General features: G+C 39.6%; 1 protein-coding gene across 9 annotated transcripts in view; it reads left to right on the top strand.

Moving 5' to 3' along the window:
- Nucleotides 1-22340, top strand: part of RERE (arginine-glutamic acid dipeptide repeats) — a 397407-nt gene that overhangs the window by 331651 nt on the left and 43416 nt on the right. For all 9 annotated transcript variants that reach the window (XM_045546222.1, XM_045546221.1, XM_045546223.1 and 6 more), the window contains one exon: nucleotides 52-132. In XM_045546222.1, coding sequence (XP_045402178.1) covers nucleotides 52-132 — 81 coding nt within the window. The remainder of the gene's footprint in view (nucleotides 1-51; nucleotides 133-22340) is intronic.

Below are 22340 nucleotides of genomic sequence, written 5' to 3' on the forward strand. Positions count from 1 at the left end.
TGTTTTGTTTTTGGTTTTTACATGCCATTTGTTGTTTCTTTTTTATCACAGAAACGCTTCGTTAAGGGACTCAGGCAGTACGGCAAGAACTTCTTCAGAATTAGAAAGGAGCTGCTTCCCAATAAGGAAACAGTGAGTACAATTGGACTTTATGTAACTTGATTTTTCCCTCTTCGCTCCTGTGCTTCTCCACATTGATCTTATGAAATGGTTTCCTTTAACCCTGTGCTGTGCTCAAACTCAGGCTGGCCTCTAGAATTCTCTTCATTTTACTTCCTTGACTTTTAATTTTAACTCATGATTTTAGGTGGTAAAATAACAAGATTATGTTTATCCTCGTGAAGAACGTGGACCTCTGTTGTTAACTGTAAGAACAGAAAGGTCTTAGGGAACAGGGGGTGCGGGAGTGGTTGCTGGAGAGCTAATGTCTAATTTTAAATATAGTGGCTGAAATAGGAAATGTCATTTATCACTACTTTGGATTTGGTAACTGGCAAAAGTCATCAACTAAACCAGATGATAGAATTAATAGGTTTATAGCTTACTATACTTTGAATTCGTTTGGGATTTTTTTTTTCTTTATTTAATGTTCCTATGTTTGGAAGAGTACTTTTAATTCCTTTAATATTCCAGCCTTAAAAGTTTGTACTTTTTGCTGGACAGATACACAAAAGTTCTTATAAATTGTTTAAATACAGTTTTTTAAAAATTCCTTTGATATTTCACAAAGCTTGGGGTCAGATGTGACAGATAACTCTTGTTAAACTTATAGGAGGGTTTGCTGAGGAAACTTTGGAGAGAAATTATATGAAGAGAGTGCTGGGAAGGGATGCATTCTCATTTACCTATAATTGTCTGCCCTCCTGACCCTCCCACAAGGGGTATTGAGCAGGGTAGGGGAGAAAGTCTTCCTCTGGCTAGGCCATGGAATGGGGGGCTGGGAGATGGAGTGGGACCAACGATTTCAGTGTCTGAGGCAGAAGCAGGGCCCAGTGACCGAAGTGCTCTTCAGGACTTTGGAGGGGAGTGATCTATGTTTAATCTGCCTAGACATTAAGCTGCTTTTTTAAGCAGTGGAGGTGGAAGATGGATGAAGAATATCCATTATAAAAGTGGGTGGGATAATTTTTGGTTTCTTGTTTTGTTTTCTGATGGGGTGTTGTTTACTGATTTCGTCTTATTTACTTCTATCTTTTTAAAAATGAACTGTTTTTGTGGACACTTACTATATAGTACCTTAAGGACAGTGATAACTTGTAGTGCGAAAGAAGGGTTGTGCGATTTCGAGCATGGCTTTGTGTGAGTTGATAATCTGTATCAATCAGTGATAAGTAGATTAAACTTTTAATATTTATTATGCATCTAATATGCTGAGATACGTCATATTGAGAATGATAGAAAACTGTTTATAGATACTAAACTAAAATGTATTATGAAGCCAATCTATATAATCAACTTCTTGCTCTTTCCAGAACGGTTAGAAAGAGGTATTTAATGTGGAACAGTCAAATAAATACTTTTTTAAGTTTTCTGAGGATTTCAGTTATTTGAAGCTTGATGCATACTTTTAAAGATTAAAATGCCTTTACCCAAATGTAGGAATTTGGTTTGGCTGAGTGAGTAAGAGAGATATCAATGAGTAGATTTGTCCTGAAGGTATGATTGGCCACATTGTAATATCTCAAATTTTATCTACCTCTGTGCTCTGCTAAAAGTTGCAAACCTTGAAAATTTGATACAAGAAATCTCATGACAATTATCTTTTTGTTTTAAAAAACAAACATAATAGCAAGATTAAGTATTAAATTAAAAACCGACTGCCTAGCATTTGGAAACGCCAGATAATTTTATCTAGTGTTTTATCTCCTTAGTGGAAACAGATGTGAGTAACCATTAACCTGGGGAAGACTCTTCGAATCTGTTTTTCTTCTTGCTCTTGAGTGTCCCTTCTTATTGAGGATTCTGACTGAGTAAATGGCCTTTTCTCTCCTATAGAGGCGTTCTTAGTTACACCAACCCTTTGAGCTAGTTTTCTGGTTGTCTTTTCCACATGTCTCTTTTCTAAGACCTTTCCCCATCACTACTCCGCTGTCGCCATTTCCAAGCATTGTGGCTCTTCTCCTCCCTGCTCTGACACCAAACAGTCTTCCTATTTCCAGCCTTTCCATCAGGGCACCATCATTGGAACTAATGGGAGAGTCATTTGCAGTAGTGGAGGATTTATTGTGGCTGACACTGGCTAAACATTCATAGTGTCCTGCTGTCTTTTGAGTTGCATTGGGGGAGTTTGGGAGTAGGGTAAATGTGTAAGTATTGTAATGAACTGGGAGAGGCACTCATCTTGTATTTTCTTTAGTTATCAACATAGCCAAGCTAATCATTTACACAACCCACAGGGAGGGAAGGGCAAAGGTTATTTTTCACTTTTTGCTGCAGAAGAGAAAATTTATAGGTACCAATGTTCTGGCTTCAAAACTTCCTGGGTAGATTTCTTATGGTCATGCCACTTTTTATAGTAAATCCTTCTAATCTAGATACTTTTCATATTCTCTTCTACCCACCAGAATTGTTAACTCATTTTTTTGCCATTCTCAAGTGACTTGAAACATCAGAAGGGTGTTAGCATCCAAAAGAACACGCCTGATTGGGCGTAGGAATGAGGGTCAGCAGACCTGTGTTCTATTCTTGGCCTTACCAGTAACTGTAGCACTTCATGCTCTCTTTTGACTGTGCTGTATGCTTTGAGCTGTTCATTGGGAAGTTCAGATCAAATCCTGACAAGGACTGGGAATTCTTTTCTCTGAAATGATGTTTGTTTGCATGAGAATTTTATAGGTGCTACAGTCTTTATAAAATGTGGGCATATATTTAGCAGTTGCTGTGCCTGAGAGTGAGGTAAGTGAAGGTTTTTGCCCCCTCTGCCACTTACTTGCTGTAAGGCCTTAGGCAGATTATTCACCCCTGTGTCCTTTAATTTCTGTGTTTATAAAACGAGGTGCTAATTCTAATTCCTGCCCCTTAGAATTGTTTTGAGAATTAAGTGAGATAACGTCTATAAAGAGTACATGAAAACATTTGAAAATGATTGTTCTTATCTACTCCAAATACTACATAAAGTAACTAAATGCTATGAAAAGTACAAAATTACTTTCCACTTACTAACATATTGAGCCTGTGTAAAAAGAAGTTACCTGGTTTTCTTTAGTCTTGCAAAAAACTCTATTAACTGAAAAACCAGGAAGGAGTAGAGGGTAGTGCCTAGTTTAAAGAACTCACTCTTGAAGCTTTGTCCAGGATCCTTCTGCTCTTACTAGTCATCTGGCGCATTTATGTCAAAGAAGGGTTCCTGGTGGGCACAGACATAAACAGCTTTCCTAGCTCTTTTGGTGTCTGGTGTTTATTGCACAGGAGCTAAATCCAGCTTTTCTCTGAACACTGCTGCCCACTGAAGTGGGAATAGTGGCTGTGATTGTGGAAAACCAACTATTTATAGAGGTTTAGTTGAATGGGTATTACGTGTTAACCTCATGATACCCAGGAGGAAAACTGCAAGTCAGATTTTTTTAGTATCATGGTTGGGCAAATATCCTGTAGTTTGTTATCCCTCTCCCCATCATCTTTTCCTCTATAACCATTTACCTCCCCTCAATATGCTTATAAAGTGTATAATTAGTAGGTAAAATACAGTAACAGATCTTGGCAGAGCATCTCAGATTCTTCTTGGCTGTATACCTCATCTCTCTCAAGCCACTATTTGTCCTAAACCACATCAGAGTCTTAGGTGTTAGCACGTGTGTATAAATCGCAGAGTGCCTTGTCACTGAGCTTCTGGGAGGACAGTACGGAACCAGGCATTTTGATTCTGCTTTGAGCAGTGCTACTTTATTGTCGGGTAGATATGTTGCATGACCTTTGAATATTAAGGTAATGACTGAAAAAACAGGAGGCCTAATAAAGAATATTAATTACCTGGAGGGAGAGCCCCTGTTATGAATAATACAAAATCATGGATGGTCCAAAAATAATTTTTCGTGATTTTTATATTGCAGTGCTCCTCAAAATCATAGGACAGTTATTCAGGTGGCAGTGACATGTGTCTTCTCTCACTCTGAGAACATGTCTATGAAATTTGAACTGAAGACTTTTCGTGTCTGGCACCTGGATGATTGTCCCTTGAATCCTGGCCTTTGTTTATGGTGGCTCCCCTTACTCAGAGAAATTTGGCTAGTGTTGAGTTGTAGACAGGGAGCACTTCCTCAGTGACCTGGCATTGCTGTTCTTGTCTCAGATGCAACTAAGGTTAGTAAGAAGATAGTTTGATCTGCCCCAACTTGGTAGAGAGAGGGGGGCCCCAAGGTGTTAGACTCTGGAGGGAGATGGAAGGTGAAAAGGCAAACTTTAGCTATCTTTCTTATCTCTTGATTTTGGTACCTAGCCCAACAGAGATTAAATCCATGTTATTTGTAAGCCCAGTGGGTGGTGCATTAAAATTTACTATACTGGAAACTCATTTTCGTTTACTTCCCATTTTCCAAACTAAATATTCCGTATAGTTCAATTTTTTAAAGTTCTGGGTACCCACTGAGTGCTGTAATGGGTAAGGTGTCTGTGAAAAGAAGCAAGGTGCCACCCCTGCACTGCAGGGAGCTGGCATTACATGTACATGCCTGCTGTGCTTGGTAGTATATGCCAAGGGCCCTGGTGGCCCCACGTAGTGAGCACAAAGGCTGGGGTCTCCGGGAACACTAACTGGAGCGGGTGGTGTTTGAACTGGGCTTTGAAGGAAGGATTCCTTTTTGATAGGCCATGATTGGGAGAGTGGAGGAAAAGTGACTTTCCAGCTGTGGGAAATATCATGAGCAAACGCACAGCGACAGGAAATTGTAAAACGTGCCCAGCAAGTACATGAGCGTGGTTACAGAGGAGGTTGCATAAGCTGATGCAGTAGGATTTAGGCCCAAATTATAGCTTGGAGTTAGACTTTGGGGGACCTTGAACTCAGATGTGTGTTTGGATAAATGGGGTGACAGGATTCACTGAAGGCTTTTAAGAAGAGAAATGAGAGCATCCTAGCTATACTATGGGAAGGTGTACAAGATGGGACCAGAGAGGAAGCTCTTGTAATAATTCAGTCTTAAAGGAAGAAAGAAGATGGGGAGTTGAAAGTTGACTTACGGGAATGGACACCTGCCTTTTGTGTTGATATTCTCTATCAAAAATGTGTCACTGCTTATTTGAATGGGACCAAGAGCCCAGTGAAAGGGCAGCCGGTTTTGATGTTTTTTTAACTTTCAGTAATGGGATAGAAAGTGTTGGAGATTTAAATTTTTAATTTGAGAAATATGAAAATCAACCACCTTTCTCAGTCACATTTCTGGGAATGAATTCTATTAAATATGTATGTAACTACTGGATATTAACTGTTCTTTTCTTCAGGCAAAATATCATTTGCATAGAGCATATCCCCCCAGCAAAGAATAAATACTATTGAGAAAGGGCTTTAAGACTGAGTAGTCAAGATTCTGTTAATATTAAGAGGTTAAAAATGACTCTAGCATTCAGTACAGGCTTCCAGCATGAAGTTTATTTAACTTCAGATTATAACCTTAGATAAATAATTTTCCTAGCTTCATTAATGCTTAATCTCATGTTACATAATAAAGTATGGACTTCTTGAATAGGTTGCTACTACTGAGAACATGCAAATATGTCACAGCCACCCACCAGTACTTTTAGAAGATCTCTGGTTTTAAACCTATCCCTCTGCTACAAACACTGTATATCCTCACTTCGCACAGTGTGCGCCTCAGGCCAGCATTATCACCATCACCTGGGAGCTTGTTAAAATTGCAGACTCTCAGGCCCCTGTCTATGTTTCTTGAACCAGAATCTGCATTTTAACAAGCTCCCAGGTGATTCAAATGTTCAGTAAAGTTTAGGAAGCACTGCTGTTTACAGAAATGCAGACTTGCAGAATCCTAAATCTATAGGATTCCTTTGTTCTTAAAATAAGTGTCTTTATTCTGTTAAAGTTGTAAGTTGTTTCATTATTAAGGCTTGATTTTGTTTTTCAAATTATTACAAAGTAATTCAAACATGTAGAAAAGTGTCTGGGCTTATTTTCATTGTCAATAATAGAATTTCTTAATATAATTTCTCTTCCTGTTGCCCACTCCTCTTTTTTCCCAGAAATATAATTGTAACTCCCATCTTTATATGAAAACTCCTGTCCTTGTCTTTACCTTGTGGCATGCAGTCATAGCATGTAAGTTAGGCTGTGCTAAACCCAATTTACATTTCTAACAAACCTTCTTATTTGCAAGAATGGTCTTCTCTTATCAATATGAAGTTTACATATTCTTTAACACCATAGTGTCTTCAGATGTTGCTTGCTTTTACTGGCATCCCTTGTATCTGAAAAAGAAATAAAAGTACTTTGAGGGGCTGGCAAGATGGGTAAAAGGGTAGATTTATGTGCCATACTGTTTTTCTTAATAACTTGTCCTTGCATAGACATAAATAGTTGGAATTTTCCATTTGAGGCAAAAGTGATTGCCAGTAGAAACAGGCACTGCATTTTGGCAGCTAGTACTGTGATTCTATAGCTATTCCTGTGCTGAGGGTTTGTTCCCATTAAAATGGAGAAGAGGCTTGAATCTATTAATTCTGATAATCTAAACTATATGGATATGTGACTGGGCAGTAGTCCAGTTTTAACTAGGTTAATCTAGGAGAGATTGGCTGATTCCTTTGTGTAAGTGAAGCAGTGAAGTGATTTGCATTTAAGAAACTTTTGGTGTTAATGTTGGAAAGAAAAGGAGGTATTAAAAAATTAGGTGATTTTTAAACCAAAGGTGTTGGATAATTGCTTTTCTTAGTGTAAATGTAGGCTTTTCCTTGGCCTTCTTCTACATATGAGAGAACTAGTGGGAATGGCATGAGGGTGCTTTAATTATATGAAATGTATTACTTACAGAAACTATACTCAAATGAAGAATGCCTTTGGCTTTTAAAGTGTTATTGAACAAAATGCTGCCTACAAGGATTAGTTATTTATTTGCTATTGGTGTTTGCCAACCCATATTTCTTACGATTTGGCTGCACTGTGGTTACCTGGATGACTTTTTAGATGAAGACATTTATGACTTTTAAGCCTAAATAGACCCAACCATTTTATTAGCTGGTAAAACAAATGGAAGGTTTAAATTGGTCTCTAGAAAGACTGTAAGTTATGATCACTGTGGTTACGTTCAATGAGTTTATCCACTTGGAGCTTATATTTTATGTTATAGATTTTTTTTTTAGCCTTATAAGATGTCTGAACCTATCCTGACTTTGAAAACCTGATTTTCTGATGTTTTAAAAATACATCTAGTCTGTTAGAAAACTAACACTAAAAAATAAGTTTAAAAATACATCTGAAATTATAATCCTTCAGTATCTGGTTCATTTTAATCTTATTTGGAGTTATGTCCTGAGTAATACTTAGGTAAAATAGAATAAAAATTAATAGTATTATTTTGAAAAGTAAGGCAAAACATTAACCTCTTTTTGTTTTTTTAGATACAGAGTCTTGCTCTGTCACCCTGGCTACAGTACAGTGGTATCATTGTAGCTCACTGCAACCTCAAACTGCTGGGCTCAAGTGATTCTCCTGCCTCAGTCTCCCTGAGCAGCTGGGACTATAGGCATGTGCCACCACGCCTGGCTAATTTTTCTATTTTTTGTAGAGTTGGGGGGTCTCGCTTTTGCTCAGGCTGGTCTTGAACTCCTAACTTCAAGTGATCCTTCCACCTCAGCCTCCCAGAGTGCTGAGATTACAGGCTTGAGCCACCACACCCAGCCTAACTTCAGTCTTGTTCATGACTGTTCACCATGGGAAATACATTCCTCTTCCTCCCACCCTCCCCCACAATGAATTTTTTTTTCTGTTACATGTAATTTGAAAACCATTAGTTGTGTTATGTAAATAGGAAAAGCAAGCAGGAGAAACCCTTCTGAGGACACCAGAATTTCATTAAGCTAAGTTTTTTTTTTTTTTGAGGTGTTTAATTTTTCGATTAAGTTTCAATATTACTGGCCTTTGTTATTTTTCTCCCCCACTTTGGAAGTATGATTCTTTGTCTTAAATCTTTCCTCTGAATTCTTTCCATTGTGGCATCATAATTTTCCCTGATCTTCACCTAAATGCACATTGGGGAAGGATACCAATTGGATATCAGACTGAGACGGGGGGTGGGGGGAGGGGATGGGTGTATGCCTACATGATGAGTGCGTTGCGCACCGACTGGGGAATGGTCATGCTTGAAGGTGCTGACTCGGGGAGGTGGGGGGTGGGGGGAGGGGATGGAGGTATGACTACATGGTGAGGGCCAGGCGCACTGTCTGGGGAATGGACACGCTTGAGGCTCTGACTCAGGGGGATAGGCGGGACATGGACAATGTATATAACCTGAGCTTTTGTACCCCCATGATGAGCTGAAATAAAAAAATAAAATAAAATAAAATAAAATCATATCATCAGCAAAAAAAAAAAAAAAGATTTAGCCGTTGAAATGTCTAAACCATCAGTTGGGAGTTTTGGGGGAGCTGTTTTGGGAAAGTTCGATAACCCAAGTCCTGTGCTGTCTAGGATGGGATGTCTGAGGTGAGTGAGAAGGTAGGTACTTACCTTCATGGAGCTCACAGCCTAGTGAAGGGGCCAGCTTGGCTTGGGTTCTTCTTTGGAAGGTGCCTGAGTTACTCATTATAGAGGTCTTGCTAGAGCTGCACAGCTGTGAGAGCCACTGGCACCCTCTCCTCTGCAAGCTGGGTACTGTTACGCAAGGGCCCAGCTCATCTCTCTCAGCAGAATTGTATTTTGTTTCCTTTAAAAATTAAGATTTACTTTACTTTAGTCTTGGACTTTTGACTCTGCTTCCTCTGTTCTTCCATGCATTTCTATTCTGCACATATATGTGCATGTGTGCATATATGTATTTATATAGAATGTATGGCCTTCTACAACCTCATTTTAATACCTCTTTATGTCACCTTTAGTACCCTATAACAGGCTCTTACTTAATATTTGTTAAAAATTAAATGTGTGTGTATGTTCACAAATGTGTGAATAATGGGTTAGAAATACATTGTCACCATAGATGTATAATTATTGGTCCTAAAAGATGAAAACTCTTTGATGTTTTTAAAAAATGTTTTCCTTATCTTTTACTCTTTGTGTTCCTTTATAGGATCTGCTTTGATGCTGTTTTTAAGACCAGTTAAAATCCGGATAGCCTAGGCCTTAGACTTTGCATAATGGACTGAAAATGCTTGTTAACTCTAGTGTCCCAAGATAGTAAGACTAGAACTTGGGGTTCACAGTGTCACACTGGGCCTTCCTGTTCTGTTTATCGTGGGCAGTAAATCAACTCTGCTGTTTGCACAGTGGTTCTGTGTTCTAGATTATTTATAAGTTTAAAACCACTGTTTATTTTGTTCTCAGTGGGTTTATTGAGCCAGTCAAGAATAAAATATTGTCTTAAGCAGTAGAGTAAGCCATTAGCCAATTGCAGCTTGGCTTCAGAACAGTCACTAAAGAGTGCATGTGCACGCATACACACGCACGTCCCTGTGTGTGCTGGAGGCGAGAGCCAAGGGAGGTGGAGGAGGTTCAGTGTTGCCAGATCTCTGCAGCTTTGTCAGCTTCCTATGACTGTTTATGAATTTTTTTCTTTTAGTCTGTTAGTGAGTCACCATCATATGCCATTTTATTATCTTGAAAACTGTCTCTGGAATTTTTATCCTGTTTCTTTGCTGTATGAGTGAAACAGCACTGAGTATGTTCTGAACAATAGTAAGATAAAGATTTTCTTCAGTGATGCTTTGGTTATATATTTTCAGCTGCCGCCTTTGTCTCTTTGTTCCTACGTGCAGGAGTTGGTGTTTTTTTCTTTAGTTTTTTAGTTTATTTTTGTTTTTAGTTTAGTTTCATGTGTTTGATTATGTTGAAGGGCTGGAGCAGCATCTGTCCAGCCAGCACCTTTGGGATTTGGTGATTACCAACTTAGGCACATACCTCCTAAGATCAAAACTTGGTTCTCCTTCCCACAAATGCTCTGTTTTGGAAATGTGCTAATGAGCTACATTGAATCAGGTCAGAGGTTTGTGGCCTTAACTTGTTGAGGGAGGTGTTTTAGTTTTGAAAAGAGAATCTGGAATTTGTGGAGCGATAAGGAGAATAATTAAATTCTAAAGGAAATAGGCCCAGTGAACCTATATACATGGCTGGTTTCACAAAGTAAAGCAGAGAGAGCCAGTAAACTGGGTGCAAACTGTAGACATTTTGGATAATGTATGGGGGAAAACTCACCAAAAGTTTTTAACAAATTTCTAAAAACCTAAAATTTTTAGTGCATTGTAACTTTTACTGGCTTAAAACAACAAATATTATATCTCATAATTTTATATTATAGATCAAGAATTAGGCAGGACTCAGCTGGCTGTTTGCTTTCATGTTGTGTATACAAAGGGCACTCCATGGCATCACCTGGCAGATGGCTTGGCCTGAAAGGTCCAGGATGGCTTCCCTCGTGTGTCTGTTACCTTAGTGGGGATGAGTGGGAAGCTGGGCTCAACTGCTGCTATTGACCTGAATACCTACATTTGCTTATCAAAACTTGAAGCCCTAGCTGGGTGTGGTGGTGTGCACCTGTAGTCCAGCTACTTGGGAAGCTGAGGCAGGAAGATTGCTTGAGCCCAGGAATTTGAGTCCAGCCTGGGCAACGTGGCAAGACCCTGTCTCTTAAAAAAAAAAAAAAAGAATCCCCAAACCAAAAACCTTGAAGCGTTATTTCTTTTGACCATGTAAGTCTACCCATATAACTTAGGAGAAAAGTCCATGTACCTCTCTGTACCATGTTACGGCCACCAGATGATTGGGCAGAATAATACATTAAAGAATGTAATGCTGCTTTATGTGGTTATTTTGTACTTACGTTAAGATGTGCAAGTTTACAAATAGGAATATTCATCTATTCGGTATATTTGTCTTAGACTCAAACTAAAGTGTACCGTTTTCTTTTGCATGATACTCTGTTGTAATTATTACTGTTTTCCCAAATGCCAACTACCTTACTAGGCATATCTATAAATACTTATATTTGTTATAAAATTTTTCTATAAATCAGTGATTTAAGATGTTTTACTGGATAGTACAAATGAAAGAGTTTATAGTTTATATTCCTAGTACCAGTCAATCATCAAGGACTTCCAGAGCTTCCTGAGCATAGTGAGAAAGTAGAGATCCCTGAGGGTCTCTCTGACTGGTTGGCATAGTGTACACTGGAGTGAAACCAGGTGCTGAACTGTGTGGCACAGATACTAGTGGTAATGGGAGTCCAAGGAGCTGAGGATGAGGGCTTGGGGAATTGTGTACGTCCTGGAAGAATGTACACCTAGGGCTTGAAGCTTTTTTAAGGATGAGTACTTTAAATGTTAAAGCTTGTTTGAAATGCCTGGCCAAAGAAAGTCCTTGAAGTGTCTTTTTTGTCTGTTGAGGTTTTTCCCACTACCTGAATCCTCTACAGCATTCCTACAGAGTGGCTGCCCTACTGTTCCTGACACCTCCATTCCTACAGAGTGGCTGCCCTACTGTTCCTGACACCTCGTGACATTGAACCCACTAAATGCAGCCATGGTGGTTTTGGACAGTTTCGTTGTTTGGGATGTAGTCTTTTTGTTAAGCTGAAATCTGAATTGCTTCACCTTCCATACATTGTCCTGGTCGTGTTCCTTGGGGACATAGAGAATCATTGCCATGACCTTCCTCACGGAGGCCCTTTACCTGGGTCAGGCACATCCTCTGCCCTGGCTTCTGGCCCCACGCTGTCCAGTCATGCCGCTGCGTCCTGCAACTTCCATTCTAGGTGAGCTTCTTGAGACCTCTGTAAACTGGATGTCCGTAAAAAGGGGAAAGTGGCAGAGATGGACCCAGCAGTGTAGAGCAGCCAGGGTGGCTCCTGTCCCTTGGCTGGTCCTCTCCTCCACCTGGCAGGCAGGCATGTGTATTAATTCAGTGCCCGCTGTGCATCAGTGCACATTTCCTAGAGTAGCATAAAGTCACATATAGCTTTTGTTTGTTCTGTTGAGTTGAGGACGTCTTGAGTTTCCCATTTTTAGCCCAGTTCTAAATTCCCACAATAAGAAAGTGTTAATGTTAAGATGTTACTTGATACAGCAGTGCATACTCAGACTAACCATTAGTGAGGCCATTTTGATACTTAGAATAGACCTGAGCAAAGATTTCCAGTGCCAAAGCACAGCATAATCATACATGAAATAGTAGGCTCTTTCCTCCTGGGAGAGACCATTAGCTTTAATCATGACCCCAGACCCTCCTGGGAACCTTGCCCATGCTGATAATCTTGGCACCAATTAATTCCCCAACTCATTCCTGTGTGTTTTGGTAAACTCAGACTGAACATTATGATAGCAACCATTTAGTAGACATAGACCTTGATCTGTTTGCTGCTTTTGTTTCAAATCAGCTATTAAAAGCAAAGCTTGAATGACAGAGTTCTCCTCTCTTGCCCCCTCATAAGCAAAAACTCTGGAAATGGGCTGTTCATGGACTAACATAGGAGCCCTGGATTTTAAGGTAAAATGATTGCTCTGGTGCTTGCTGTCAGTTTCCCAAATTGGACTTTCTCCTTTTACTGAGCCTTTCCCTTGTCTAGACTGCTCTACCCCAAGCAATGCTATTCACAGTAACTGCATCCTGAAAGAAGTGCAGACAGTTCCACTTTTCTCTCTGCTGCCTCACTTGGTTTTTATAACAAGCTCATCCAATCTGAGTGGGTTGTCTAGCATTTCATTCTGTTTACTATTGCTGGATAACAGGAGAGCAAGGTCAAAATGTACATGTGTGTGTGGTGTGTGTGTCTAAATCTATCTGAGCTTCACAACCACTGTCTTGGCTAAACATAAATCCGTAGGTACCCGGTTGTCCATTCCCTCTTGCTCAAATGCTATACTCTTTCTTCTGGTTTTGAGACAGATGATGCTTCCTTAAGAAATGAGAAGCTCTGCCTTCAAGATGGCATGGTCTGTTACCCCAGGTCTTAAACTATGTATGTTGCATAAGAAACACAAGAGAATTCTTTCTGGCTGTGAGGAAATGATTTCAGTTTTTAGGCAAGAATGGCAAGGAATGAACATAATAGAAATTCCTGTCTAACACCATTCTCCTACCTCGCATCCTACCCCTAATCATTACGAGACATTTTAACTTGTTTGGGATACCCCAAACAGTGTTTCTCTGGTGTTTTGTTCACTTGTACTTGTTTTCTGTCACCACTACCCTGGCCCCAGCCCAGCCTCCACCTCCCCCAGCACTCACAGCAGGAGTCATTTTTTATAGCTCACATAACCTTAAACCAAAAGGAAAGTGCATTGCTTATAACAAAATGAATCTCTTTTCTGCTTTTATTTTGAAAAGTCCTCCCTGTTGTTTAATGTGGGGGATATTCGTGCTGAAAGCCTATTCCAAGTAGGCATTTGTGCTCCCAGAGGAACTTTTGATTTATTTCCTTAACTCTGCCCTCCTTTCTCTGTGGTTCAGAAACCTTTAATGATCTGTGAAGCTCAGAGACTTCAGTGCAAAACAGTAGTCGTTTTAAGAACCCCTCCCACTATATAAAAGGCCTGCCAGTTTCCACATGCTGGGTTTTTGACTCCCTGAAAGGCTGACCTCTCACAAATTTTGGTTGTACAGCAGGGCATCCTGGGCTGGGGCCTTGATAATGCTTTTGTTAAATCTTTTTTCCTCCTTCTCTCCCTCTCTTTGAAAAGTTGTAATGAAAATTCTGGGCTTTTAGCCAGCCTGTGGGATGTGATACAGTAGAAATGTTTCTGCTGCTATTTGTTACTGCTTGGCTTTGATTAGGTTTATTTCCCGTAAGCTTAATTTGGTGCCCCCCCCCCCCACTTTTTTTGTGGCTAAAGAGGTTAACTTAGCCAAGGTTAAGCATTTTATTATGGAAGCCACTGCAATCTAGTAGTCACTATGCCAGGCTTTTGTGGCAGAGAGAGACGGGGGAAACAACATTTTCCCTACATATTTGCATTTCTTCTTCCTCAGACTGTCTCTTCCTTCTAATGCCTGCTTTCATAGGAGAAGGTAACAAGCTACGTAAGCTATGTTCGTTTCCCCTGTTTCTTCTACTCTGGGTGTTCCAGGAAACCGTTGTACAACTTGTCTTGAGATTTTTTTTTTAGTCAGTTGAAAATCATGGTAGACCTCTGTCTTTGGGGTTTCTGCCAGGTAGAGGAGGCCATCAGAGTGATATTCTTGATCCTCCTTTGGGTCTCCATTTCAAAAGAAAGAAGTTAATTGCAGTATTAAAAATTTTTTTTTAAATACTGCTTTGACCTGGTATTTGTAAGTCTGTTCATCCTTACAGTTGAGAATAATTTATAGAAGACATTTCACCAGTCCTCCCAGTATGCCTGTGAGGGGTGCTGGTATTGCACATGTACAGGTGAAGAAACTGAGGTACAGTGACACTAACAATGGTGCCCTCACAGGCCCTGTCCAGGTCCGGGAGTGGGGGCCAAGAACCAGGGCCTTTAGAAGTAGGCTGTCCTCATAGAATATCTGTAGTGCGTGCTTGCATTTGGGACAGGATTTGCTTTTTATAGAAGGATAGTGAGATTTTATTATCATAGAGATTCTTTATTCACAGTAGGATTCCTTGGCCAACTTATAGTGGTGAAGTATAAATACATGTAATCTTTTGTATCCTAGAGCTGTTGAGATGCGAACTCTTGCAAGCTAGCAGAGGGCTCTGTGATTGAAACTTCTGCTTGACTAGTGTCCTGGAATCTGCTCCATCCCCTTCTCTTGCCCTGCTTCCTTCTGGGTTAGGTCCTGGGAGCCTGTCACAATTCTGTCACACCAAGAGTTTTGTTATGGACCAGCACAGCTTCATGATTTCTAGGTTCTATGCTAAAAAATGTACAAATCACCAAACAGAAACTGGCCCCTAAAAGAGCCTGTGCCTGTGGGTTTCCTGATGGTAATACTCATCCATCCCAAACTCCATGGCCAGCACTTTCTGTACTTAGTCCTCAGTATTCATTAACTTTCCACTGATTTAACAATTCTGGCCAGAGTTATTCTTGCCCTTTTTGATGAAGTAGATTTTTGAGGCCTGGCTTTTGTTTTCTTTTGTTTTGTTTTAATTCCTTGTGGAAATGATGCAGAACATTTGTGGCTTAGTTCTTTTCACCTCTTCTCCCACAAACTTGTATGAACTCTGATTTTTGCTTGAGCTGAAAATTTGGTCTGAAATTATATATGTAAGCAGTACTTCTTAGGATTTTAAAGAATCTGTGTGGACTAAATGAAGTAGAAATCTCTGTTTTAATTATTCCCAGCTGTACTCTCTCTCACACAAATACATAAATTTATTATGTACTATTATAATTCAAAAAGTTTGGGTTATTCTATGGATACTTTGTTTTTTCCAAACCATTTATTTTAAAATAACTTCAGACCTAAAGAAATATTGAGAGAATAGTGTAAAGAATTCCCATATCCTTTACCTGGATTCTCCAAATATTAATATCTTATCATATTACTTTAACCCTCCTTTTTTTCTTGTGTGTGGGGGGGTGAGTTTCCACCTGAACCATTTGAGGGTTAATTGAAGACTTATTGATTCTTTATTCCTAAAAATGCACCTTTTTTTAAAAAAAAAGGTGAAAGTTGTGTTACTGCCTCTTTCTCTTTAAAATATTAATCTGGTTAACTGACTGACTTAGAACCCTGCTATTACAGTTGAAAATCTCAGTATACTTCAGTTGGGAAAAGGGGTGGGGTATGTTTTTAGTAATTTTTTCCCCCTTGAGAGCATAGGAAAATACACTGTAGAAAAATTAAAATCACCAGTAATTCCATCACCAAGAGGTGACCACTGGTTAACATTTTGGTCCATGTTCTTCATACTGTTACCGGGCATATATCAGTAAATATTTTAAACAGAAATGGCCTCATTCTGTTCTGTAACCTAATTTTAAAGCTTTCCTATATGTGATCTTTTTGGTAAAACACGTATCTATAGTCATTTTCGACAGTTGCATTTTTAAAAGATATCCTAATGTTATTAACTAACTTACAGTTTTGAATGTTTAAATTATTTCCACTTTCCAAGTTTTTTGTTGTTTGAGTTTTTTTTTCCACTATTGTTTTAAAAAAAAGCCTTAATGACTAGCTTTCTCTTGTTTGGGGGCATTTATTTGTTTCCTTAAGATCCATTCCTGGAAGTATTTACTTCCAAAAGTATGTGCATTTTTCAAGTCTTTGAATAGGTAGTGCCAGAGTGTCCTCCAGAGAGATGAGATCAAAGTGCACTCTTGCCAGCTCCTCCGAGCTCCCCTCACTCTTGAGGGTCGACCGTCATTCTTTTCAGTGTTCTCATCCAGCCTGCAGTCTTCCTTTTCTAGAAAAAATTTATGATACTTTGAACAACACCCCCTACCCCCGCCCCCAGAAAAACAACACAAAAAACCTGACACATAGTCAGTGGTCAGTTTATCCAGAGGCAGATGAGTGGTACAGGGACCAGGGTCCTCATCCTGCCAGCCCTGGCAATGAATATTTTGGTTACTAACTAGAGCTAATTACCATCCTCAAGGAAGGTGAGGTCAAGAGCCAAGCTTTAGGGATGGCACTCCGGATCTGCCACGTCACTCAGCCAGAGCGGCCCTCTCTCCTGGCCCTGAAGCCGCCAGCACCAGCCCGCCACCGGCTGACCTGCCCCTGTATGCAGCTGAGTGTATTGCTAACCCTGCTTTGTTTTAACTGTGATTTGGAGGTATCTGCGGACTCTTCTTCTCTCTCGCTCCCACTTCTGTTTAATCAAATGTTGGTTATTTTCATGATGAGTGAAGTAGTCTAGTCTAGTCAGCAATTACTGTGGCAAGAGGGAGCTAAATACTAGTAATATCAGAATTCAGACTCTCTGGGACATTGGTTAAAAAAACTAGAAAGACTTGAAATTTAAAAAGCTGAGGTTTTATTAAGGACAGTAGAAAAGGAACAACCACCAAAGAAAGCAATTTTTTAAAAAGGAAATAATAAAGATAAATAAAGATAACAGCAGATATTCATGAAATAGGAGGAATAAATGAGATGATCCACATTAAATCAAAAGCTGATTCTTCTTCAAAAATAGCAACATAATAGAGCAAGACTGTTTATGGGGGAAAAAAAGAGAGAAGGCCAAGTAAACAATATTAGAAACAAATAAAGGAGTCAGTACAGGTAGCCAGAGGGAATTTCAAATGCACCTGCGCGCACACACAGACACACACAAGGGCTACTGTGAAAAATTTTACGGCAGGAAATTTCAAAAGAGAAATGGCAAAAAGAATGATCAATACTGACTTAAGAATAGAGATTCCAAGGCCAGTCATGATGGGTTGCACCTGTAATCTTAGCACTTTGGGAGGCCAAGATGGAGGATCGCTGGAGGCCAGGAATTTAGGACCAGCCTTAGCAAGAGCAAGACCCCATTTCCAAAAAATAGAAAAATTAGCCAGGCATGGTGACATACACGTACAGTCCCAGGTACTCAGGAGGCTGAGGCAGGAGGATCACTTGAGCCCAGGAATTGGAGGTTGCAGTAAACTATGACGAGGCCACTGCACTCCAGGCTGGGCAACAGAGCAAGACACTGTCTTAAAAAAAAAAAAAAAATTCCAAACATGCTAATAATTATTAAAGAAATTGGATCAGTATTTTAAGCACTCCTCTCCTAGCACCAGTTTTACAGATGAATTATAACAAATATTTAATTAACAAATAAATCTTATGTAAACTAAAATTTTAGAGACTGGGATAAGAAGGCAAATTTTCTAACTTCTTTTAAAAGGCCAGTTTAACCTTGATACCAAAACCATATAAGTAACAATCTAAGAAAAAAAAAATTTTAGAAGGCCAGTTTCTCACTTCACGAACAGAAACGTGAAGTGTCCTAAATGAAATATTACCAAACTGAAACCCAGCAATGTATAAAAAGTACTACATGGTGACCAAGTAGGATTTATCTCAGGAATGCAAGGATAGTTTACCATCAGAAACTCTAGTCATGGGTTCTAGCTACCTGTTGCAGGATGTACCACCCTCAATTTAGTGGTATAAAAAACCAGTTTGTTCGGTTCATGGATTCCATGGCTCATAAATTCTGAATGGGACACAATGAGAGTGAATTACCTTTGCGTCGTGATATCTGGGGCCTCAGATGGCTCAGGGTGACACAGACAGCCGTGGGCTTCTTTACTCACATGTCTGGCACCTGCCTGTGATGATGACAGAGGTAGGCACAATGGAAATGGTCACCTGACAGGCCTATACTTGGCCATTACCTTTGGCCCAGGCTTCTCATAGCATGATGGCTGACTGTGTTCCTTGGCCATTTCTGACCTAGCCTTGGAAGTCATGCAGCATCGCTTCTAGCACATTGTGTTGGTTACAAACCAGTCACTAAGGCCAGTTCAGATTAAAGGGAAAGGAAGTTAGACTCCATCTTTTTAAAATTTTTATGTAGTTTTTAAATTTTATTTGAGACAGGATCTCTCTCTGTTGCCTGGGTTAGAGAGCAGTGGCATCGTCATAGCTCACTGCAGCCTCCAACTTCTAGGTTCAAGTGATCCTCCTGCCTGAGTCTCCTAAGTAGCTGAGAATACAGGTGCATACCACCATGCCTGGCTAATTAAAAAAAATTTTTTTTAGAGACAAGGTCTTACTATTGCCCAAGCTTGTCTTGAACTCCTGGCGTCAAGCAATTCAGCCTCCCAAAATGCTAGGATTACATGTGTAAACCATCATGTCCTGCCTTTAAACAATTTTTTCTATAGATGTGGGGTCTTATTATGTTGCCGGGTTAGTCTCAAACTCCTGGCTTCAAGCAGTCCTCTGTTTAGCCTCCCAAAACTCTGGGGTTACAGAAGTTACCCACCAAACCCGGCCAAGACGCCATCTTTTGATGGAGGAGCAACATGGTCACAATAAAAGAGAGTATGTGGGAAGGGAGATATTGTTGTGAACATCTTTGGAAATGCAATTTGCCGCATAATATAACTCACTGAGAAACAAATGTGATTGTTTCCATAGTTGTATAAAATATAGTCAATGAAATGCAGCGTTCTTTGTAATGATGATTTGTAGCAGACTAGAATGGTAGGACATGTCCTTAATCTGAAAAACAGTACCTTCCAAAAACCTACATTAAACATCATGTTTAAAGATGAAACTAGCAGAGTTTTAGTACTTCGTTTAAAATAAAAAGCAAAATATGGATACCTGCAGTCATCACTAATATTTAGACTCTGTACTCAAATTTCCACAGAACATAATGAGATAAAAACTCTATATGTATAGATGTATGTTTGTGTATATATAAAATATATATACACACACACACATGACACAAGGAATGTAAAGGAAGACAAAAAATGTGATTTGCTGGTGATATGTTTAACTACATAGAAAATATAGAGGCTTAATTAGTGGAAAAATGAAAATATAGAAAAATTGCCTCAGTTTAAAGATAAAAAATCAATGGTGTTCCTATGGACTAACAGTAACCAAATAGAAAATGTGATAGATTAAAAGTATTGAGCCTGACGTGGTGGTGTGTAACTGTCATCCCAGCTACTTAGGAGGCTGAGGCAGGAGGATCGCTTGAGCCCAGGAGTGCAGCCTGGCAACATAGCAAGACCTTGTCTCTTTGGAAAAAAAAGAAAAAAAAAAAGACTGTTAACAGTGGCAACAGAAACTATAAGAGTCCTCACAATAAATATAACACATAATATGTCTTTTATATATTTTTTAAAAAATGTTAAAACATAACTCAAAAGACCTTAAAAAATAAAAGATACAGATAAATGAAGAGACAGTGTGCCAGTGTTGATGGAAATAATACTCAACATTGTAAGGGCATCCTTACTCTCTTCATACTACATAAATTCCGTATTATTTCAATCAAAATTTCAACAGGTTTTTTTCATGGAACTAGCAAAGTTAATTGTATGGTATAATAAAAGTCCAAGAACAGCAAGAATTTTCTGAGTAAAGAATAAGGGAGATGGGCTTTGCCCTATGGGATAAGACTTGCAAAGTTAGAGTGGCTAAGACAGTGGTATCGATGCAGAATAGGCAAACGTCAGTGGGGTGGAGACAGACTTACGTGTTATCAGTGAACGAATTGTTCAGTAAATGCTTTGGGACCAATTGGCTTAGCTAGCATATGGGGAAAAAAGTAAAATTACATCCTAACTCTGAGATAAATTAAAGCCAGGAAAAACAAGACTTTAAACCTGTAAGAAAATATAATAGCTTATTGTTCCCTGAGTAGGAAAGGATTTATAAGAATACAGAAAGTATACTCAGAGTTGTTCAGTTCCTGTGTGCAACTCAAAAAGTAAATGAGAATATATTTGTCTGTATTAAGACTAAAAATGTCTGTTTCATATGAAACTATAAAGTGGGGAAGAAAGTGACAGACTGAGAGAAGATATTTATAACATATAACAGGATTGGTATTTAGAATGCACAAAGAACTTGTATAAATCTATAATAGACACAATTAGTTCAATAGAAGAATGGGTGAAAGATAAGAACAGGCAGTTTTATCTGAGAAAATCTGAACGACATCTGAAAAGTTGTGCAGCCTTAACTAGCAAATAGGGAAATGCAAATTAAAACAACAAATACTACTTTCATACCCATCAGATTTACGAAAAGTCTAACAGTACCAAGTAGAAGCGAGGGTAGCAAGAAACAGGGACTGCTGCATATCCCAGTGGGGGTGCACATTGATGTACCTATTTCTCGAGACATGAGGTGGAAATCACAAATATTTGTAGTAACAGCTAACGATTCACAGTATAGCAAGGCCCTGTGCTAGATTCCATGGGGTAGTGGATTGCATACTCAGCTGGTCATCAGAGTCACCTGATGGAATCTATTTTTAAGCTCCTCAGCATTTTCCGGTGATCATCCAGGTTTAGGAAACACCCCCTCTGGAGTTATAATGAGCATGTCACTGGGGAGTCAAGACATAAATATCCATGTTAAATAATAAGAAAAAAATGATAACAGATGTTAGAAGCACTACATGATTAATTGCCAAATAAATTGTATAATGGCAGTTGCTGCAGTTAAGAGAAGGGGGTCTTATTTTAGATTGGGGCAGTCAAAGGCATACTTCAGGGAGAAGGTGAGGCTTGAACTAGGTCTTGAGGGATGTGGGTGATTTCCTGTGGTGGGGAGAGGGTGGGAACCAGCGCTGAGCAGAGCAGGGGGAGCCAGGGAAGCACTGTGATGAGAAGTGAAGGTATGGCAGGATGTAATGTTGGGGTGGCCCGTGGGAGTTGGGGTGTAGCTGCCTGTGGACCAGAGGAGAGCTGTGGAGATTCAACTTCTGCATTCGATACTAACTCGTTGGCCTGGGAGTCAAGACCCTTTACATTATGGCCCAAATCAGCTTCTCCAGCCTCCTTCCTGCACATTCCTCTGTGCACCTCAAGCCCTAACCAAACACTCAGGTTTCCTGTCTTCCATTTCTTCCTGCAGTTTCCTGCCCAGAGTGCCTGCCTTTCTGTTCCTCCATGTGGAAATGGTATACATTTTTAAACTTAATTTCCTTCATTAATCTTTTCCTGATCCAAAGGGGATGTAGTTCCTATGATCTCTCCCTCCTTTGAACACCAGCCTCTCTTAGGGCCTTTATCTGGCTCTGCTTTGTCTCACAGAATCACATCTTGTGCCTCTTTTCTGGACTGAGCTCCTGAAGACAAGGATTGTCTTGCTCATGTTATCGCTGTCATAGTGCCTTGCACATAGATACTCAAGAAATATTTATACTATTGAATTAAACTTGAAGGTTGTAGTCAGTCTTTTTGAAGATTACTCTGGCAGTAGTATGTATTGGAGAACAAAGAACCTGAAGTCAGAAAGTACCAATGACGGAAGTTTGTGGTCGCTGGGGATCTGAGTGTTGAGTACCTGAAGTCAGCGCATAGTGCTCAGGAAGAGTAGGGAAGATCACAAGGGCCAGGGACTGATTGTATATGGGGTGGAAAAGTAATTATAGCCTTAAAGAGCATGAATGTTCAAGGCTTAGAGAGCTGAGGGGCCAGCAGCAAATAGAACAGTAGCAAAGTTGGGTTAGCTGCCATTTGGTTACAAAGTTTCAAACATGTTGAGTATTTTACGTTTTCATAGGTGAGTGTGATTTTGCTTAACATGTGAGTTTGGTAAATGTGACCAGAAAGATTTTGTTCTGTGGTAGATT

The sequence above is a fragment of the Lemur catta genome, chromosome 3 (genome assembly GCF_020740605.2).
Source record: "Lemur catta isolate mLemCat1 chromosome 3, mLemCat1.pri, whole genome shotgun sequence".
Lineage (NCBI taxonomy): Eukaryota > Metazoa > Chordata > Mammalia > Primates > Lemuridae > Lemur > Lemur catta.